General features: G+C 35.2%; 1 protein-coding gene across 3 annotated transcripts; it reads left to right on the top strand.

Annotated features, from left to right (window-relative positions):
• The first annotated feature begins 395 nt into the window (after positions 1-395).
• LOC106054257 (uncharacterized) lies at positions 396-18,471 on the top strand. 3 transcript variants are annotated; one of them, XM_056005106.1, is made up of 5 exons: positions 396-542; positions 5,241-5,378; positions 5,482-13,474; positions 13,633-13,882; positions 14,533-18,471. In XM_056005106.1, exons 2-5 carry the CDS (start codon positions 5,276-5,278, stop codon positions 16,723-16,725), a joined length of 10,539 nt encoding a protein of 3,512 aa, XP_055861081.1. In that variant the 5' UTR covers positions 396-542; positions 5,241-5,275; the 3' UTR covers positions 16,726-18,471. The 3 variants fall into 3 exon arrangements, with proteins under 3 accessions (XP_055861081.1, XP_055861083.1, XP_055861082.1); XM_056005108.1 differs by lacking the exon at positions 396-542 and adding an exon at positions 631-798; XM_056005107.1 differs by lacking the exon at positions 396-542 and adding an exon at positions 731-857.
• Positions 18,472-20,437: the final 1,966 nt, after the last annotated feature.

The raw sequence follows: 20,437 nt of genomic DNA, 5'->3' as shown, positions 1-20,437 counted from the left end.
GCAATATGTTCAGCTCGGGCCCTGCAGAAAAATGTTCATATATATATATATATATTTATATATATGATATAGAAACATATACTTGATTTTAAAAAAAAAAAAGAATTATAAATAGGCCTTAAGCGACTGACAATTTAATGGAAGTTTCTATCAGCCCCTACGTGTCAATTAATGTCAGAAGTCTAGGCTCAATATAGAAATTAATCCTTTTCTTCATTACAGTTGACAACTGCGTTTCAAAATTTAGACGGTGTTGCTTCATTGTGGGAATTGCTGTATAGATTATGAATCTAGGTCTATAGTGTCTTATAAATCTGGACTCTGTTGTCTCTATCAGCCTAGATTTTTTATTTCAGTGTTATTTACATTCTCAGAGATAAATCTAGATCTGGATCTAGCTAGGCTTAGTAAGATGTAGATTCTACGTCACATCCGCTAGCCCTATTCAACTGACAACAAAAAGCTTGCCGCCATGGAGCTCTCGGTTTAGAGATAAATATTGTGCGAAGCGAAGTGCTGAAAAAAAATGTGGTCGTTGAAATGTAAGTGATGGTACTTCTGTATACACACTAGAACTAGATGATGTTTATTTTCTAGAACCTTAACTATCTAGATCTAATCCTAGAGCTCTAGTGAGTGTGATTGTTATCATTTTGACAATGTTTGGGACTAAAAACGTTATCGATTTTAAAGGGGGACAAAGTTCTATGAAAAAGGCGAAGGACAGAATGTTACAATAGCGCTATTAGGCAGTAGGCTTACATGGTGGCACCGCTAAACGTGCCAGATGTGATATTGGTACGATATCGTAGATCTAGACTTGAGACTTCTAGATCTGTATTAATTAAAATTTAAATGTATGATGATTGTATCTAGACTCTACTCTAAATTATAGATAGATCTCTAGATCTACTCTAGACTCTAGAAAAAGAATAGACTAAAAATCTAGATCTAGTTCTAGATTTCTAGATCTAAATTTCTAAATATTATTTTATTAGATCTAGATTCTAATTCTAGATAAGATTATCATTAGATTGAGTCCAGTGATTCACTCTAGACTAGAGACTAGAGTAGTCTAGAACTAGATCTAACAGTTTAATAGTTAACTTTATTTTAAAAAATGACTTTTTAATACTATTCAATATTGTAACTGTTTACTAGATCTAGACTCTAGTCTATAATTTTTAGAGTATAAGATCTATTTTATTTAAAAAATATTATTTTAATTATATATAGAGTTATACTATACTAGATACTAGATCTATAACATATAAATAACTATTTTTACTATAGTAAAGACTAGATCTACTATCTAATAGAATAGTATATACTGAGTATAGAGTATAATTATAATATACTTAATATAGAGTAGATATCTATAATTAATTTAGATTTAGTAGATATTTTATTTAGAATTTTAATTTACTAACCATCTACTTCTAGTCATTCTAGATCTGGACTAGATATATATATATTCTATCTAGAATTAATCTAGATTATAGATCTAGATTTCTATACTCAGTATAAAGTATACATATAGACTATTATAGACAATACTCAGAATATCAATATAGATCTACTCATTATACTACTTTATTAGATTAGTAGATACTAAGTTACTAAGATTAAGATACTTGACTTTCACTAGACCCAAGACAGTCAATATCATACTATCGTCGTCTATTAGATCTAGACTCTAGTCTTATATGACTTATGACAAGTGACAGTAATAATAAAATATATATATATATATATATATATATATATATATATATATATATATATATATATATATTATTAATCATTATTATATAATAAATAATTATTATTATTTATTATAATCGAGTCTACATCTAGATCTATAAATGCTTCTAAAGTCCTAGATCTAGTTAAATCTAATTCTAGGTCTAAGATTTTGTTTTAAATTTTAAAGGTTTGTTAATCATTAATGGTATTACTAACTAGACTAGATTATATATATATATATATATATATATATATATATATATATATATATATATATATATATATATATATATATATATATATATATGTATATATATATATATATATATGTATATATATATATATATATATATATATATATATATATATATATATATATTCATGAGTGTTTCTCCAGTACTGGTGTCAAAAAGCGTCACATAAGGCCAAAAATTAAAGTGGAAGTTTTTGGTTTCATTTTAAGTGTATTCACTTCTTCACCCATTGTACTTTAAGAATTTATCAATAGAAAATGAATTGGAATACATACATTTCCTCAGCAGTGCTGTTAATTTGTTTGCTTTTTTAGCATAATTTAAATGTTTCTATTGTATTAAGCAGCTAGATAGAGAAATAGAAGTTTTTGAGCACTTATGTTATGTTTGCGCTCAATTTAAAAAATGGGACACCATAGCACCTGTAACACTACTGACAAAAGTTTTTAAAATAAGATTTTTATAAGAAAATAGAATTTATGCTATACTTGCATTTTTATAGCTAAATATAATAGGTTATTATTAGCTGCAATATCTCAATTTATTATAACATGGACTGTTATATCACAAAATGTTGCGGGTGCTACAACGGGACACCAATATGAAATACATAGGTTTTTTTTTGTTAATACATGCTGCAATTTTTTAAAAGTCTGTATATACATTACCAATTAGTGCTTCACAAAATAGTTTTCTATAGTTAACCACAAATAAATGTACTAGGCCTTTGTGTGTGTGTATTCAACAATCCTTTAAATATATATTAGACATAACTACGTCAAACATGACTAAAAGGTGCAGCTTTCTGACTTTCAATGCACCAAGAAAAAAATCCAAAACTAGATTTACATATAAATTGAAATATAGAGTAGATTTAAATCAACACGAGACATATTTATAATTCAAAACTTTGATGAGAAAAATACTTTATCTAGATCTCTGAGATTTTCTGGTATGATTCAACATGTTGTGTTTCGGGTGCTACAGTGAAAAAATGTCTCCTGTTAATTACTATATGTAGCCTTTTCCCAAGAAAATGGAGCTAATTGTGTACTAAGCAGTATCATAGATACCATTAAGTAATTCCCATCACATTAATAACTTTGTTTAATAAAATACTTTTCTTTTTGTCAAGCGCATTTGAGGTGCTTCTCCTGGGACACCAAGACATTTTACTAAGATTATATAAATTTTTACAGTTTTAAAGAAAAATTACACTGTGTAAATTAATCATTGATGCTTTTAGTAACAGAAACACAATTTGGAGCAGAATCCTTTACTTTGTTTACAATTGATAAAGGTTTAAAATTTCAAATTTAGTGGGACACCAAGTGATGCACCTGTGACGAATTTTTTACGGCGACATCTGAGTAATACCAAAGTAAATATAAAATAAAAAGATATAGATAATGCGATAACATTATATTGTTAACCTATTTCAACAAAAATGTCTGTTCAATAATCCTTGCTTTTAGTAGAATATTACTTCAACCAAAGCCAGTTGTTCCATGTTACATCAAAAGATGCCATTTTGTGCTTTATTTCACACATTTTCTACAATTTAAAAATTCCACTATGCACCTTTCAAGCTCAAAATATCACTATTTATACATAAACCATTTCTAAGTGCAATGAAAAGAAAATTGACATTTGAATTTAATAAGTTTTTGAGCTATAGACTTTTTAGTGAACCAATACCTATTTGTCACCAGTACTGGTTCAGATGTCCAAATGGTTCGAGGCAAGCACACCCCTTTTATAAACCATGTGACCAGAGAAAGGCTTTTATCTCGTGGCCAGAATGAGAAATTGGCTCTTCACCAATCTCTCTGTCAGGAGACCCCCGTCGACTAAGTGATCCTTTATTCACACCAGTCTTGGCATGTTGCACGCTCTTCCAAACCTCTGCACAAATTCCTCCTTTCATGTGTGGCTGGAGGCTCAATCCCCACGTGGGGGCCATCCTTATGCCTATGCTGTCCCATCGTACCCGTGAGAAACACTCATATATATATATAGAGAGAGAGAGAGAGAGAGTCTACAGTTGTATTAAACTTTTGACATGTATTTTCTTAGTCTATATAGATTTAAAAATCCTGTATACTTCTTTTTCTTTAGCTGATTCATTAATTCAATTAATTAGCTTAAAAATATCATTTAGCTCTGTCCTACCCTAATTGTTCACTCGGAAGTAGAAAAATGACTTTTGCATACTAGTGAAATTTGACCCCAATAAAAACTGTTGTCAAGTTTTACAATACAAAATGAAGCCCACGTGTTGAAAGTGTTAAAAAATTGTGCATTCACAATACCAATGAAGCAGTTCCACTGTAACCATTATAATGAGGTTATAACAATAATACGCCGATGAGAGATAGATCTTCAATAATGCTTTAGGACTAGAGATCAATTTCTAAATATTCGATTATTTAAAAAATATTTTTAATGAAATTCCACAGCCTTTAAAATTCATCAGGGTCATACCATTTTTTTATGAAATGTTATGATGATTATTATTAAGAGGGTAGAAAATAAAAATTAAAACATTCTTCTTAATGTAATTGCTTAGAATCTAAACCTATAAGTATGCTTTTAATGTACATAATACAGATTTGCAATTTCTAGCTTATCCTTAGACCAAGTAGAACTTTTAATTTATTTACTTGGGCTTCTGGTATCATACCCAGTAACTTCTATAACCTTTAATAAAGCCAGGGGCTCATTTCTTTACATCTGCTTGCAGTTGCAGACTAAAGTTGGTCACATATAATATTTAAGGTTAAGTTTGCCGAAAATCTTTCTGATACTTTATAAACATGTTATATACATTTAGACACCTCAATATACAAAATAAGCTTGGCCAACTGAAGAAAAAAAAAAGTCTTTTCTGATGAGCTGCCATGCATTGAATAAAAAATGGATAATCATAAAGTTTAGTTGGTATTGGTATGTTATACCATCTGAAAATAAAATAGGTTACGGATAAAATACCATTTTTGTATTTATGTGATAATAGGCCTGTGTTTCTTTCTAACGTCTGAAAATCTGAATACTTTTTGACTGTATTGTCTACACTAAAAATAAATCTTTTAATTCAGTATATTTTAATGTAAAAATATTAAGCTTTGAAGTATCTCAGGAAATTTCAGGAAACATCTGATAACAACTAGCATGAATTTTTACAAATTTATAACATTTGGTGTAACATTTTATTAAATTAACACATTTACATTCTCACAGAAGATGTCTCTATTAAAAGTACCTAAAGAAACATCATGAAACGTTTAAGTCAGATATCTTCTGACAGGAGTAGAGCTACAACTAGGAAATCACAAGGTTTATCAAAGATTGCAGAAAAAATGGATGACCAATTTATAGGTAATAGAAGATTGCTTTATATATATATGTATATATGCAGCATTGTTTGAATTCTTTTTTAAAACATAACAAGAAATGCTATTTTTATTTATTTTGTTTACAGATAAAAAAGCTTTGACTGGTGAGCTGCAATCTGGTGATCAGTCAGAACTAAATGTGTCAAAAGTACTTAAAAAAAGAATTGCAGTTAGTCCAGTTGGAGATGGACATGAAGAAAAAAGACGAAGAAACTCATTAGATACAACTGCTAGCAAACGGAAAGGTCCTACAAAGCTCAGAGCTACAAATGCTTTAGATTTGTCATTACCAAAAGCTAAAGGAAAACAATCCCTGGATACACATAACAAAAACTCTGGAGACTTGGATACTTATGAAAAAAATAGTTTTTCTCAGAATGTACCAAAAGAAGTTGTGAAAGACTTGAAAGAAGTTAGGACTCAAGAAATCAAACGCCTGGCTACTACAGATGGTTTCTGGTCATCAAAACCAACCAGTAGATCTAACAGCCCAGTTATAATGAGTGATCTAGTAGATAGCCATTTGCATCAGAAAACACCAGTAGCCTCATTAAGAGGCAGTCGCAATGCCACACCTGATGTGTCTCCTTCCTCAGCAAGGTCAAGGTTGTCACTAAAACAGCAGAAAAAGGAGCTGGAAGGTGAGGAGTTAGCTAAATTGAACCAACTTTTGGAGTTGAAACGTTTAAAAACAACTGATGGCTTCTGGTCCCCTAATACACTGCAGTTTGGGCCAAGAAATGCTGGCTCCCGGGATGAAAGCCCTTCTTCGGCTTCATCCTCCTTAGAAAGACTAAGTAAAAAAAATAAACAATTGGTGCAAATGATTGAAGAAGAAAAAGTTGGAAACTTCAGCAACATGAAGAAAGATAAGCTTGAGAAAGCAAAGTCAAGGAATGCTCCTAATTCTAAAGAGCAACAGCAAACTATAAAAGAAAGTACAGGCTCTGCTATGGAAAAAGAAACTGTGTTCATTAAACGTCGTGGTAGACCTAAGAAAAAAATATCCATTGGGAATGCAGCAGCTATATCAGTAGTGAAGAAAATAATGAAAAAGACAGTTGCAAAAGCACATTATAGTAATGATCAAAGCTTAAAGACTGTAAAACCAAAAGGTAGGCCTAAAAGGCAGAACCCTTCATTGTCAGCAGATGAGATGAAACAGACTGCTGGATCTATCCTAAGTAAAACTAGCTCAAATGAAGAGATACAGTCAGTGCCATTGCAAGGTCCTTCATTGTTTGCAGAGGTTTCAAGTAATAAGCCAAAAAGAGGCAGACCTAAACTGATAAACCAAGTTGGTAAACAATTAGGCAAACCTAGAATGTCTGGGAGACATAAAAATTTAGGTACAACTAACCAGCAAAATCAACATGTTTCAACAACAAAAATCAATGGAAAAAAAGTTAAAAATACTGGTTCTGAGATGGCCTTTTTGAAGCAAGATTCTAGTAAAATCAGTCCTGTTGCTTCATCTGTAGATAAGAAATTTAAAGTTCACATGCAAACAGAAACATCAAAGCTAGAGAAATTAAACAATCAAGAGACACACTGTCTAGAAAATGTAGCTGTGAAGAAAAGAAGAAAAAAGAAAGTAAAAGTTATTGACAGTGATAATGTCAACATGAAACCTACTGATGTAAGCAATGAATATGAAGAACAGAAGAACATTATTATTCCTGAAAATTTATCATTATCTCTTGCAACTAATCAACCATTAGTCAAGCCAAGGAGAAAGAAGAAAAATAAAATAGCTTCAGTCGATGTGAAGACAGAAGCATCACTTGAGTCACAGTTAAGGTCTGAGTCTAACATTGCACCATCTGTAGTTGCTGATGGCACACTTGTCAAACCAAGAAAAAAAAGGAAAAAGAAGATCAAATCAGTCGATGGTGATACTGCTAGTATTAATCTGCCATCAGTAGCCAGTTTACCAAGTTTGACTGAAGAACTTTCAAGCAATACCCCATCTATTGTCACTGAAGTTAAACCTGTAAAGCCCAGGAGAAAAAGGAGAAAGAAAATGAATGCTATCAATGGTACTGAGACTTTCTTGGAACATGGTGATAGTGTTGGCATAGCACCTGAACTCACATCTGGGATAAACTTAGAGGATGTTGCACCAACTTCTGATCTCACCACATTTCAGCCTGTCAAGAAGAGGAAAAAGAAAATCAGATCATTAGATAGTCAAGAAGCTACTACAGACACTAACACTTCAAATATTGAGGCAACTATTGAATGCCAGTCAGTGACAAATGTTTCTTTTCTAGAAAATTCAGTAGTTACAGAAACTATAGAAGTACCTCCTACAAAGCACAAGAAAAGAAGAAAAAAGAAAATACTAGATGTGCATAAAATATCTGAAAGTCAAAATGATGAAAAACTAGCCAAATGTAGCCCAACTTCTACTGACCTAAAGCCTTTGACTTCCGATATTCGCATAACACCTGAACTTCGACGCTTAAACACCACAGCTGGATTTTGGGCACCAACCCCAGATTTTGGATCTGTTTTAAATATGCCTAACTTTAGAAGGTCAGTAGTGAAAAACAAGACACCAAAGACCACTCAAAGTTTTCCCTGGGTTGCTAAGCCAGAAAGTAGTTTGCTCCAACATCGCAAAAAAAAGTTGAATTCCTTAAAACAAACCTTACATAAAGTCAGAAACTTGTCCAAATTAGATATAAATGAAGGCATTCATCATCCTGACACTGGCAGCATTGGCATTAGTGCCATGCTCACAGACAGCTCTTCACCCGCAAGAGTTATCAAAAAGATGAGCAGGCGACAAAGACTAAAGAAGATTTTGTCTAAAATTAAGAGTGATACAGTGAAATTAGAAAATAGTGAAAGCAGTGTCATTAGCACATCTAAGGAAATTTTAGACAAAGAATCTGAAAGTGCATCTTATTTGGAGAGAGATATACAACTAAATACATTTCAAACTGAAGAATGTGCTAAAGAGCAAGAAAGCACAAAGTTGTGTGGCTCAGTAACTGATTCAACACAAAATATCACTGAAGATATGCAAGTAGACAGTGTAAAGTTTGAGGATAGAAATGAAAAAGTTTCCTCAGTTTTACAACTTTCTGGTGGCTGTTTAAATCCAATTGACCAACATGCTTGCACAAGTAGTGTTGAAGAAAATAGTTTAGAAGCTGAAGACAGAACTATAGTTACCAGTAGTTGCTTCAATCCAAGTGATACGGCAGATCTAGAAAAGCTTGCTACTAACTTAGGGAATCTCACTAATGATCTTGAGACAAACATTTTAGCACCAGATCTCATCAGAAATAGGACAGACTCTTCACCAGAAGAGCTGTCTCTGACAACCAATCAGCATTTGGTTGAGAGTAGTGATGAGCTGCAGCATGGAAATGAATCTGTGTCGGGTGAGACAAGTGCTTTGCTGAACTTGCAGAAACAAGAAAGGGAGAACATATTTGATATGTTCAGTCAAGCAGTTAGTGAAGCAAAACAGGAGAGTGAGAAAAAAGCAGATGATCAGCTATCTATACAATCTGAGGGAAAAGCAGATGATCAGCTATCTATACAATCTGAGGGAAAAGCAGAGATTGTGAGTGAAAGCATGGAGGAAAAGCTTAAAACAGAGCCAAGCACCATTTCCCTTTCTACTTCTGATCAAGAATCTATGGTCATGATCAGTTGTGAAATGGTAGTGTATGATAATAAATCCAATACAACTGAAAGCACAGAAAGTTCAGGAAAGAAAAAGTTTGAGGTCACATCTTTAAAAGACACCATCATTGCACAGACTTTATCAAGGAATAATTCTTTGCTGACTGCTCCAGTTGTCAAACATTCATTTGATACCAGTTCCACTACAGAACTTAGTTCTGGCCATTCAGAACAATTAGAAAATCCTGATAAAACCTCTAAAAAACTTAGTGAGGACGATGCAAAATATGAACTAAACAAAACTGTAACAAATGGAAACTTGATAGATGATATCATTCAGCCTGAAATTAACACTATTCAAGACTTCAATGATGAACAACAGTTGACATTCACAGAGGAAACAGGTCAAGCTTGTAATTCAGCAGTTTCTGCCTTGGCTGATAACTTAGAAAATTGTCTGTACAAAATTGTTGGTCCAACTGCTACAAACTTACTTTCTAAATTGTCTCATATTGAGAACAGAACCTTCAGAAAAAGGAAAGGTAAGAAGACAAAGACACTTTGTTTTGTCCAGCACAAGTCACACAAGGCTGTGCAACTTACAAAATCTGATCTGAAATTGGATGAATTGGCTGACAGTAAGACAATACCTTCCCAGAAATATTTCCCAGAGTCCAGCTCTTCATTATCAACTATCACAGCAGCTTCAACATCTCTCAGTACTGAACATCAGGATCAATCTATTCCATTGATTTCAGTACAACAAATACCCATGAAAACTCCACTGCGACGTGTTCGAAAAAAGAAAAGAAATATTTGGAAAAAAGGTGTTGTGAAAAAAAAGTCAACCTGTTTTGCAAATAGAATGAAGAAACAGCTCCAATCTGAGCAGTTGCTTCCATCAGATGATAAAAGTTCAAAAATACTAATAGCTAAAGACAATCCACAAGATGTTAAAGGTGATGATTCTGTTGAGCAGGTTTCATGTCATGGTCAAACTAATACTCCATTGTCCGCGATGAGTTCTTTAAAAGAAAAAAGAATGCTCAAAAGACTTCAGACCAATGCAAATTTAGCTAATGCAGTTTTAAATGATGAAGTCCTTAAAGGCAGATTTCTAAGACGTTCACATCCTAAAGATGGGATTGATTTTGAAAGCAGTTCTGAGGGTTCTAACATGATGACTGCCTTGCGGGTAGATATTCCAGAAGAAACAAAACGGAGAAGAGGGAGACCCAGAAAGTTGCACAACTCTTTGCCCCAGTTAACTCCATCTCATCTAAGTGGACCAGTAAGCAGGGCATTAAGAGGGAAATCCCCTCCGCACTTGTCACCACAGGTTGACCCTAGTTCTAAGAAAAATGGTTCAACTCCTAACTTGTTTACATTTGATGACTACAGATTCAATCAGGACGGGGATATCCCTTTTGAAAATGTTGATGAAACTGACCTTCATTTGTACCTCTCTGGAGTTAGTGATGAAGATCAGTCACCACAGAAAGATACTTCTACTGGTTCTGTGTTTGCCCATTCATCTCATGAAAATGTTGAACTTTTAAACTTCTGTGCACTGCCACCAACAAAAGAAGCCCTAACCTCCTCTTTAGATATACTTCAGTCAGTAGCACACTCATCTCCCTCACTCCCTAAAGAACCTAAAAAGGTTGGTCGTCCAAAGATGAAGGGTCGAAGAGGAAAGCCCCCAGGCATGCCAATGACAGAGGAGGAAAAGACTAAAAAGCAACACAAAGCAGATGCCAAACGGTCAAAAAATGTTACCAATCTAGTACCTGCAATTACCTACCAACAGCAGCCAACTATCTACCAGTTTTTTAAACGACCAAGAACAGCCAGAAAATCTCTCAAAACCTCACCAGACAGCATGCCAAGCAGCACATTTTCACTGAGGAAAAAATTCACTCGTTCCCCGTTAGAAATGCTTGAAATAAAAAGAAGACAAGAGGAAGCTATCTATGATATGGAAGAAGAAAGAAAGCAAACTAGGCGCATTCTTTTGAGAGAAAAGCGTGTAGCAAAAGAATCATCAGATGGATCTCTTGAAGAGGACATTGAGGTTGGGGAACTGGTAATAAAACCCTGTTCAGTTCTCTTATCTGACTTTGTCAAGAAATTGCAGTTGGACAGCATAGAATCATTCTCTGACAATTCTGCTCATGAAGAACTTGAGAAAAGTGTGAATATATCTCCTACCAAATATGCTAGTATAGAAGATGATCTAGATGATGAAGATTGGTGTGCAGATTTAGAGAGCTTTGAAAGTGACGATGAAGAGGAAGAATGGAGAGTAAATGAGATGCAGGAGTATCGTCCTTACATTCCAAGGTTAAAGCTTAAGAGAGTTGTGAAAAAAGACAAAGCTCTAGAGGCTGGAAAGAAAAGCCCACTGTCCAGTACTCCTAAACCAGTACAAGAGCCTATCAAACTAGTCATTAAAGCTGAGTCTGTCACTGACTGCAGCTATAGTGGATTCAAATCTAGTCTAGATTTGTTAACAGTGGTACCCAGTGGGTTTGAAGCAAGTTATGTGGATTTTTTAAAAGATTGTCAAAGCAAGGATAAAGGCCAAAACAAGAGGAGTTTTTCCTCCAAGCCTTTACAAGATAGAATGCAAAGTAATTTACTCAATGCAACTGTTAGTGAGGCATGCCAAGAAAACCCCACAGTGTCTAGAAAGACTTTACCTGGTGAGGAGGAGGATGAAGATTTGCTGATTGTTGATCTGGAAGATGGGGTCCATGAACAGAACTCTATTGACTCCAATAAAGACAGTGATTCTGTAATAACAGAAGGCAACCCAGATGAGAACTCAGAAATGACCCAACAAAATGTCATTCAGAGAACCATTTCCAATGATGAAATGGGACTAATGCTATCTTCATATCATGATGGCAAAGATGTCGTAGTTCCTGACCAACTTAATTTGTCTCTTGAGAAGCCATCTGATCAAATAGATACAAATTGTGAAGTACAAAAGACTGCATTTCAAGAAAGTAATATTACTGTCAAAGACAATGCAGTTTTAGTATGTAGTATTAATACTTCAGACATAAACAAAGACCAAGAGAAAAATACAGATGTTATACCAAAGCAAGTACAGAAGCAGAGAACAGAAACTAGGCTAGAAACAAGTAATGAGATTCATGAAAAAACACCACAGTCATTGAATGCCTCTGAGAATAGTACATGTGAACATAGTGCAGATAAAAGAGCATCAGAAGACATAAGCTATCAATCTCCCAAAGCAGTTGTAGATGGGAAGAAAAAATCAATGATCTCAGACCAGAGTCCTATACATTCCACACAAGATGACTCCTCACCCGATGGCTGGAGGCTAAAGGTCATCCATCAAAAAGACAAAGTCTCATGTGGTCAGTATAAATGTAGACGTTGTGACTTTACAAGCTCAGTCAAACTGACCATCGAGTCGCACATATATAGCCACCATCATGGAGTTCAGTTTCGATGTGGCTATTGTGAGTCAGAGTTCAGCACTGTTGTGGCAACTGTGACACACCTGAAGAACATTCATTCTGGAAAAGAGGCCCAATTGTACATCAACCGCCACATTGATGAAAGAAATTATTATGAAATAGATGAAGCTGTTGTATCTGATGAGAACACTCATTTGGCTAAATCCCAGACGTCCAATATAGGTGGGGATGGTCAGTCACCTCCTTTAATCATATCTCTGGTTGTAAAACGTGACAACAGAAGGTCATCTGCTCCACTTAGGCGCTATGTTTGTACACACTGTGGTTTCTCCACTAATGTAAAAGAGGATGCAGAGCACCACAAGAATGACCTTCATGGGTCAGATAACCTCTTTGCCTGTGTTCTTTGCAAGGAAACAATTTTCTCTTCCGAGGCAGAAATTAAGCAGCATAGTATCTCAGTGCACCCGTCTCATGCTCGCTCATACAGAAAGTTGCCAGATTATTATGATTCAGAACATCTAAATGCAAAGGGGAGTAGTCCAAGCCAAGAAGGAGATGATATTTTGGAGAAACTGACCTCTATTCTTCATGGAGAGAAACCTGTTCAGGACTCTGTAACTGTTGACCACAGACAGAAGGCCAAAGACTATCTCTATTTGCAAGAAGAATGGAAAGAAAAGACCACAGTTGAGGCTGACAGCACAACAGAAGTAGAGTTTTCTGAAGAGGGTCTTGTAGATACAGCATCTGAGTCTTTGAGTCAAGGGAAGGAAAACAAAGAAACCTCTGACAACTCTGAAACTTCTGCAGTCTTATCTAATGTCGCTTTAACATCCACGGAGCTGGAACCACAACCAATGGTCACTATAAGTATAAGCTCATCCAGTACTGTTGAAGTAAAGGAGGTACCTATTACTAAAGAAGAAGAAGAACAGATAGGCCAAAACTTAGAGTGTGCTGAGAAAACTCTACACCATTCAAGGTATAACCTTATTTTTTTTAATGTAAACATTTCTCATTAAAACGTTTTTCTTTAAGTTAATTATTTTAAAATTAAAAATTTACTTAATTAATATCTCTATATATACATACCGGTATATGAATTTTTCAAGCAACATTTTTTGTTTCTTCTTAAAAAAGTACTGAGCAGTCAGTGAAAGTAGGCATTAAACCACATAATACAGCAGTGGAAGGAGGCATTGAACCCTCTGATACAGCAGTGGAAGATGAAGAAACTACCAACACTGATAATTTAGATATATCTGCTGATGATAGTATGGGCTTGAAAATTATTCAGGTTGTCAGTCTGAGTGAGGCCCCTGAGAATTTAATCAAAGATCCCATCGCCAAAGAAGTTTTAGAAGCTTTGGCAGGTGAAACAGACCAGCAGGTAAATCCATAAATTAAAAAATTAATGAAACTCACTGCTTTATTTATATTCACAAGCTTTTTTTTTTTTAATTTTAGACAATATATAATTTAAACACACTGGGCTATCAGATTTAAACAATAAAGATTAAATATAATCTATTATAATTACACAATTTTAATATTGTCAAGTAATGCCTCACTATAAAACTTAGCTTGGCTACTTGATGTTCATTCCAACTCATGTTGTTCCACCTGGGATTTTTTATTTCTGGTCTTTGGGCGTCTCTGGGTTCACCCAGCATAATGGTTACCTGACATTAGCTGGGGAAAAGTAAAGGCAGTTGGTCGTTGTGCTGGCCACATGACATCTTTGTTAACCGTGGGCCACAGAAACAGATGCTCTATAGACCGCAATGTCTAAAAGGGGAACTTTACTCGGATCAAGTTGAAATTTTGCTAAATTATTCATAGTCGATGACAATACACAGATTAATAAAAACTCAACCCATTAATTAATTAATTAATACAAATAAATTAATTTTGTTTATATAGCACAAAGGGAGATAAACCCTGCCATTTTCGGATAAATGGAAGTAATTAGGCGTTCTTTCCCATAGATAAGCATTGTTTATTATAAAGTTATCTTTTGTTCTATTGCTTGTTTTTCAGAATATTGCAGAGCAAACTGAAACAAGTGATGATATTACAGATGATACTCCACAAGATCTTACAGTCAACAAGCAAGCTAGTACTAAAGATCAGCACAATATTACCACATTAACTACGTCTGCTCCAGCCCCAGTTACAGCATCTACTACTGCTTCTGCTGGCCAGACATCATCATCATCTTCTGCCAACAGTGGATTGCCTCTTTCTTACAAATGTAATGCTTGCAAAGTGCATACCCCATATTTGCTCATGATGGTGAAGCACCTGAAAGCTAGACACCCCAACATGCGCTGCTTTGCCTGTCCGTATTGCAAGGCCATCAACAGTTTTATCAGCCAGAAGCAACTCAGACATCATGTTAAAAATGCACATCCAGATAAAATTGGCAGAAACGAAATAGCTCTTTCAGATGAAGCAAAAAAATTTGTAGAAGCCATGGTGCTTCCCAACAGCTCAGAATGTATTCGTGTAGGTAATAGGATAGTGCTGGAGGAAGATCTTCACACATGTACATACTGTCAGCTGAAGATGACATCATTGGCTCAGGTTTATGAGCACCTGAACAACAAGCACTCTGATCTCTTTGAATTTGTCTGTCCAGTGTGTCAGGGTTTTAAGAGCAAAGCTCTGCAAGAGATATCTATCCACTGTGTGCAGGCACACAACTCTGCTCTCGATACTGATAAGGTCCATGTTTCTGTGCCCAAAAACTTGTTTCATGTTCTGAACTGCATTTCCAAAGGTGGAAAGTACATTGAAAAAAGTCTTAGTGCTTCTGAGGATCCTTCCATTAAGCAGACTGTGGATGCAGGGCAAACTGTATCACAGGATGCCTCCACAACAGCAGCAGCACGCCTGACAGGAGAAAGTTCTAAAGACATGTCTAAGTTGTCACCAGGAAGAGCTTCAGTAATGCCACCATTGATAGCTGCAGTGAATCAGTTGCCTGCAGTCCAGCAGCAAGTTCCACACATGGTCTTCTCACAGGCTCCACTCATAGCTATTCCTTTAATGCCTGGTAGCATAAGTAATCTTCCAACAGCAGCCGGGGCTAGGCCAATGATTGCATTTTCCAGTGCCCTTTTTGATACATCCACTTTGACATCTCCTCCTCAGTTAATATCATCTGTTGCTCCTAGCCCAGCTTCAGTCTTGCCTAGTACCTCTGGATTACCAAGCTTTTTATCCCCAGCATTTCAACAGCAGAACACTACTGACTTAAAGGCCACATCCCCTGTCCGACAGATCAAACCAAAGCATTTGCCAGTGTTGAATGTCCCAAATATTAAGCCTAGGGTATCCCAGCCATCAACATTGGTTCCAGTGTCTAGCCCCTCTGATCAGTCTCATAGACACATTCCAGTACATACTATCTCATCACCGATCAAAGGATTTAGCCCTGCATCACATGAGGTCAACAATTTGCCAGATACTGATCCAAGTCCTGATGCTTTCAAAATATTCAATCTTCGTCCAACAGCCCCTCTCCCCCCATCATCTTCCCCATCTGCAAATGCGCCTATGGTCTTCCCTCCTGTTTCATCTTCTGGATTTATTCAGGGACCAATTGCAGGCTTTCCAGCTGGCATGGTAGTTCCACAAAACTTAGTGCCTTTTGTTTTTAATCAACCTCAACCCATGATGATTGCACCCAGACAATCAACAGTACATGGTGGTAAAAGCATGAGGCCATCTACCATGTCTGCTTTAACCTCAACACCTGAGCAACGGATAAAGCTATCAATGCCTTCAGAGCAACGTATGAGACCAACAAATATGCCCTCTCCATTAGCAGAATTTGAGCCATCCTCATCTAAGAGTCAGCCTTCATACTTTAAAACTAGAAATGTTCCTCTTTTAAAAGAGCAACAGCTGGAGCTCCAAAGACAAAGACCTACTCACCCCTCAGGAGCTCGCTCTGTATCAACACTTGCTGGAGCTTTCCGCTCCTCCTCCTCTGCTACAGCCACATCACAATCTTTGGAACATAGGAAACATTCAGAAGGCCTGACAAGTGTGCCAGCTAGTCCTGGCTTGCCCAGGCCTTCAAAGGGTATTCACAAGCGAAGCAGCTCCATCTATCAGTGTCCATATTGCCCAGGAATAGTTACACTAAAAGCTCTGGAAGTTGCTTCTCACATACAGAATTACCATCCAGGGCATCAAGTCACATTTAAGAAAATAGCTCACTAAAACAAGAGCTAAACCTGTCACACTTAAGTGTAGTACGAATGTCATTTAATCTATTGATGAATTTTGTTTGAGAATACTTAGCAAGGCTAATTGCCAAAAAACTAAGTGGTTGTCTTAGTTCAATAATTTTAAGCCTTAGACATTGTAAAACTGGTTCACTTACTAGGACTACAAGTAATGAAGGTATTTGTCTATTAGAACTTAAAATTGGCACCTGATCAAGAAGTTGTTAAAAGATTTTCATGGAAAAATGTTGTTTGAGTGCTTTCATCTAAATATCATTTGGATTGTTGGCTACCTCTTGCAGTGGATAAAGCTTAGCAGTTATCAATTCTATTCTAACTCATACATGACTTCTAAAAGGAAGTGATGTTTCTCTAATCAACAGTTGGATTTATCATCAATTAATTTCAATATAAATCTTAGATGTCAATTTTTGTGGGGGGGTTTTTAACATTCAAGTTAATGGCTTCAGAATTTTGAAGCAATTAAAATGTTTAATTCATTGGATACTATTCTATTTTTATTACCAATGTAAATAATATATTTTATGTATTTGTCAAACCATGAAGTTATTTTAGGTTTTTAAAACTGGCCACTTGATTGCTGAATACAATGTTCTTACACTTTTAGTTGATGACTACAAAGTATTGAATACCATTCACTCTATATACTGAAACTATTCTTATTCTAACCTAGCACTTTACAAAAGTTGACTTTTGGAGGAATGAGAACCTTGAGCCCACTGATACAAATAGAGATCTAGGTATTTCTAACCTTGTAGTATCTAGGGGCTATCCTCTTCCTAGTAGTATGTATACTCTTGTTGTAGTGAATAGCTTTTTATATATTTTTCTTTCCACATTCTGTATCCTCTATGTTGACATTCTGCCTTCTATTCAAGTGCCTTGTGTGACCTAATGTGATGTGTGAGAGGGGGAGGGCTATCTCTCCTAGCTTGCATTGAGTTTGTTGTGCTGTGCTGAGTCTAACAACAAAGCTAGGAATGTACAGGATACAAGAACTGTTGTGACTGTGTAGTTTTCTACTGAAGAATGAGTGCCATGGCTTCACAACCACCAGTCTACACTTATGAGCTGTTAGGGAGTTTGTATGTTTGTCTTATAATGTCTCTATCCTTCAAATTAGAAATCAGTTTGTGGTTCTTCCTCTTTTTTTATAGTTTTCTCCTCTGTTATGGCATATGAAGTTAGGGTTCTGATTGTCTGTTTTTGAAAGTTATGTAATGACTGTTTCCTATTTAGCCAGATAGTAGTTTACAGTGATAACATCATGTGTCAAGTCTTGAAGGATTTTATTGTTACTTAACAGACAACTTGCAAATGAATTTATTATATATACATCATAGACAAGTCCTGTTTTATTTCATAGAACTTAAACAATTATATAGTATCTGTGCTGTTCATAAGATGAAAACTTATTTTGTACAGTTTTCATTTTGTTTAAAAAAAAAAAAAATATAGTTACTTGTTTTAAAACTTATCTTGAATATTAATATGATACTACAAGGCATTTATGTATAAACTATTTATTGAGAAGAGTTTTGTTTATTCTCTGATGTATTATGGCTATAGACAAGACTGTGTTGTTATATGGTCTACATTATGCATTATGTACATAGTCAATTTATGCCATGAACTTAGCAGTTAATGAAAATGTTAAATCATTTTGTATTCATTCAGTTTGAACTCGGACTATTTCATCATTAAACATTGTCTACAAGAAGTGTATTTTAGTCTTTCTTGATCAGGTTTTGGGGGATACTTTGGAAAGTATTGAATCTTAAAGCACTAGATATTTATACTTGGGATATACTCTTACATACCACCCTTTAAGGAGTTTCCAGCAGTTTTCTATAATTATTCACACAAAAATAGTGCTGAGACTTACAGTATTATGTCAACTCATGAAGTCTCTTCAACCTGAAGGCACACCTTTTACCCTGCTTGTAAAATTAAACATTTAATATCAACATTGTCATATTGATCATTCAAAAGTAAACAAAAAAACTACTTTTTAAATTGTAGAAAAATATTTGTATTGTGAATATAACAAAAAATCATGTGACCTGCAGCCATGGAAATTTGGATGTCCTCTTAAATGAAGAGATTACCTCCCATCTTTGTCATCATTAGTCTTACAGCTAAATGATGATGCTTCAGTTGGAATCCATTCACCTCACTATTGATGTTTCATTACCAGAGACTTGGAGGCTGAGATTTGAATATATTTCTTGGAATTCATTTAGTATTGAAAACAAAGCCCCGCATGTTTTCCTGAAGATAATCTGTTGACTGGAACTTTCATATTTCCACTGTTCTTTTATGAGAAATTTTAGCAGCTGTGGACACTGGTGACTCATTTTTCAAATAGCTAACGTTTCGTTACTTTGAGGTTCCCTCCCTTTGCCCACGACTACAAAAGTGTCAACCTTCTGATAAAGAAAAAAAAAAGGATATAGCGAAACAATGTCATGAGGGGACTGAACAACAACGATAGTAAAGGAGCACACAATGTCAAAACACAGAACAACTACCACAATACAAGACAACAAATGTTTCACTGAGGTAAAAGGTGTGATACCAGATGGACTGAATACTGGTCAGAGTTGTTGAACTTTGAAATCTGAAGAGATCCAGAATTTCTATAAGTCCATGCAGTATCCAACATCGATGCATATCCTTCTTCCCTCGGAAGTAGCATTAGTGGTTAAAGCCTTGAAAAAAAGTGAAAATCAGCCAGAATTGGCAACATTCCTGCCGAACTTCTACAGACTGAAGGAGAAGCCATGATAAACGCACTTTTTAAGTAGCCCAGACCCTGGACCCAATTGTCACCTTGCGAAAAAAAAAAGGCAACTCTTTCAGCCTCGTAAGCCATCCCAACAAAGTTACAAATATATGAAACTGTCTTCATCCGATGGCAGACACAATTATATTAGAAAAACAAGCAGATTTTAGACTAAGTCACAATACAACAAAACAAATTCTAAAACTCAGGATACTCTGCGAGAAATACCTTCCACACCAACAGAATATTTTTCATGTCTTTATAAATTGATTTCAAGAATACTTTGGACAGAGTATGGCATGAGACACTCTATACGTTTATGGTTAAGTACAAAAGAATAAAAAAAAGATTACAAAAAAACTAAGGGGAAACACAAACTCGGTCTCCAAAGTGATCCAGTCAGACAGGCAGGTAGAATGGCAGGTTTCAATATTTTCAGCATGAATATCAGAAATGATGAGCTACAAATGATCAACAAGCCCAACCCTATGCTTGCCTATACAAATAGAAGAGACGTGTTGAAAGTGTTGCTGGTGTACGACATGAGAACTCGAAACTTGTCCATTATATCGAAGTGTGTTTCATTTGGACAGCTATCCACTTCTGTATTATGCAACACTGCTTATTAATTGTTGTTTTATATTATATTCGACTTATATACATACTAAACGCATTCTTTCTCTTAAAATAAAAGTAAACATTTAGTACAAATGTAGGTAGCTTGTATGACAGAAACTATCAAATTATGTAATACAGATATTTTGTTTACATTATTTTAAGAAAAAAGAAAACGTTTGCATTTCACAATATGGAAAGACAAGGGCATATCTCTCAAAACCATAATCAGACTTAATACGCTTCCATGGTCATGACCACATTCTTATATGCTTGCGAATATTGG

The sequence above is a fragment of the Biomphalaria glabrata genome, chromosome 12 (genome assembly GCF_947242115.1).
Source record: "Biomphalaria glabrata chromosome 12, xgBioGlab47.1, whole genome shotgun sequence".
Classification (NCBI taxonomy): Eukaryota; Metazoa; Mollusca; class Gastropoda; family Planorbidae; genus Biomphalaria; species Biomphalaria glabrata.
This window is presented reverse-complemented; position numbering and strand designations above follow the sequence as displayed.

Bases quoted from the DNA above. Each gene is read 5' to 3' on its own strand.
- LOC106054257 (XM_056005106.1), top strand. From the start codon at position 5,276: ATGAAACGTTTAAGTCAGATATCTTCTGACAGGAGTAGAGCTACAACT. The intron at 5,379-5,481 runs GTAATAGAAGAT...TTTTGTTTACAG, and splicing joins AATGGATGACCAATTTATAG to ATAAAAAAGCTTTGACTGGT. The intron at 13,475-13,632 runs GTATAACCTTAT...TTCTTAAAAAAG, and splicing joins AAAACTCTACACCATTCAAG to TACTGAGCAGTCAGTGAAAG.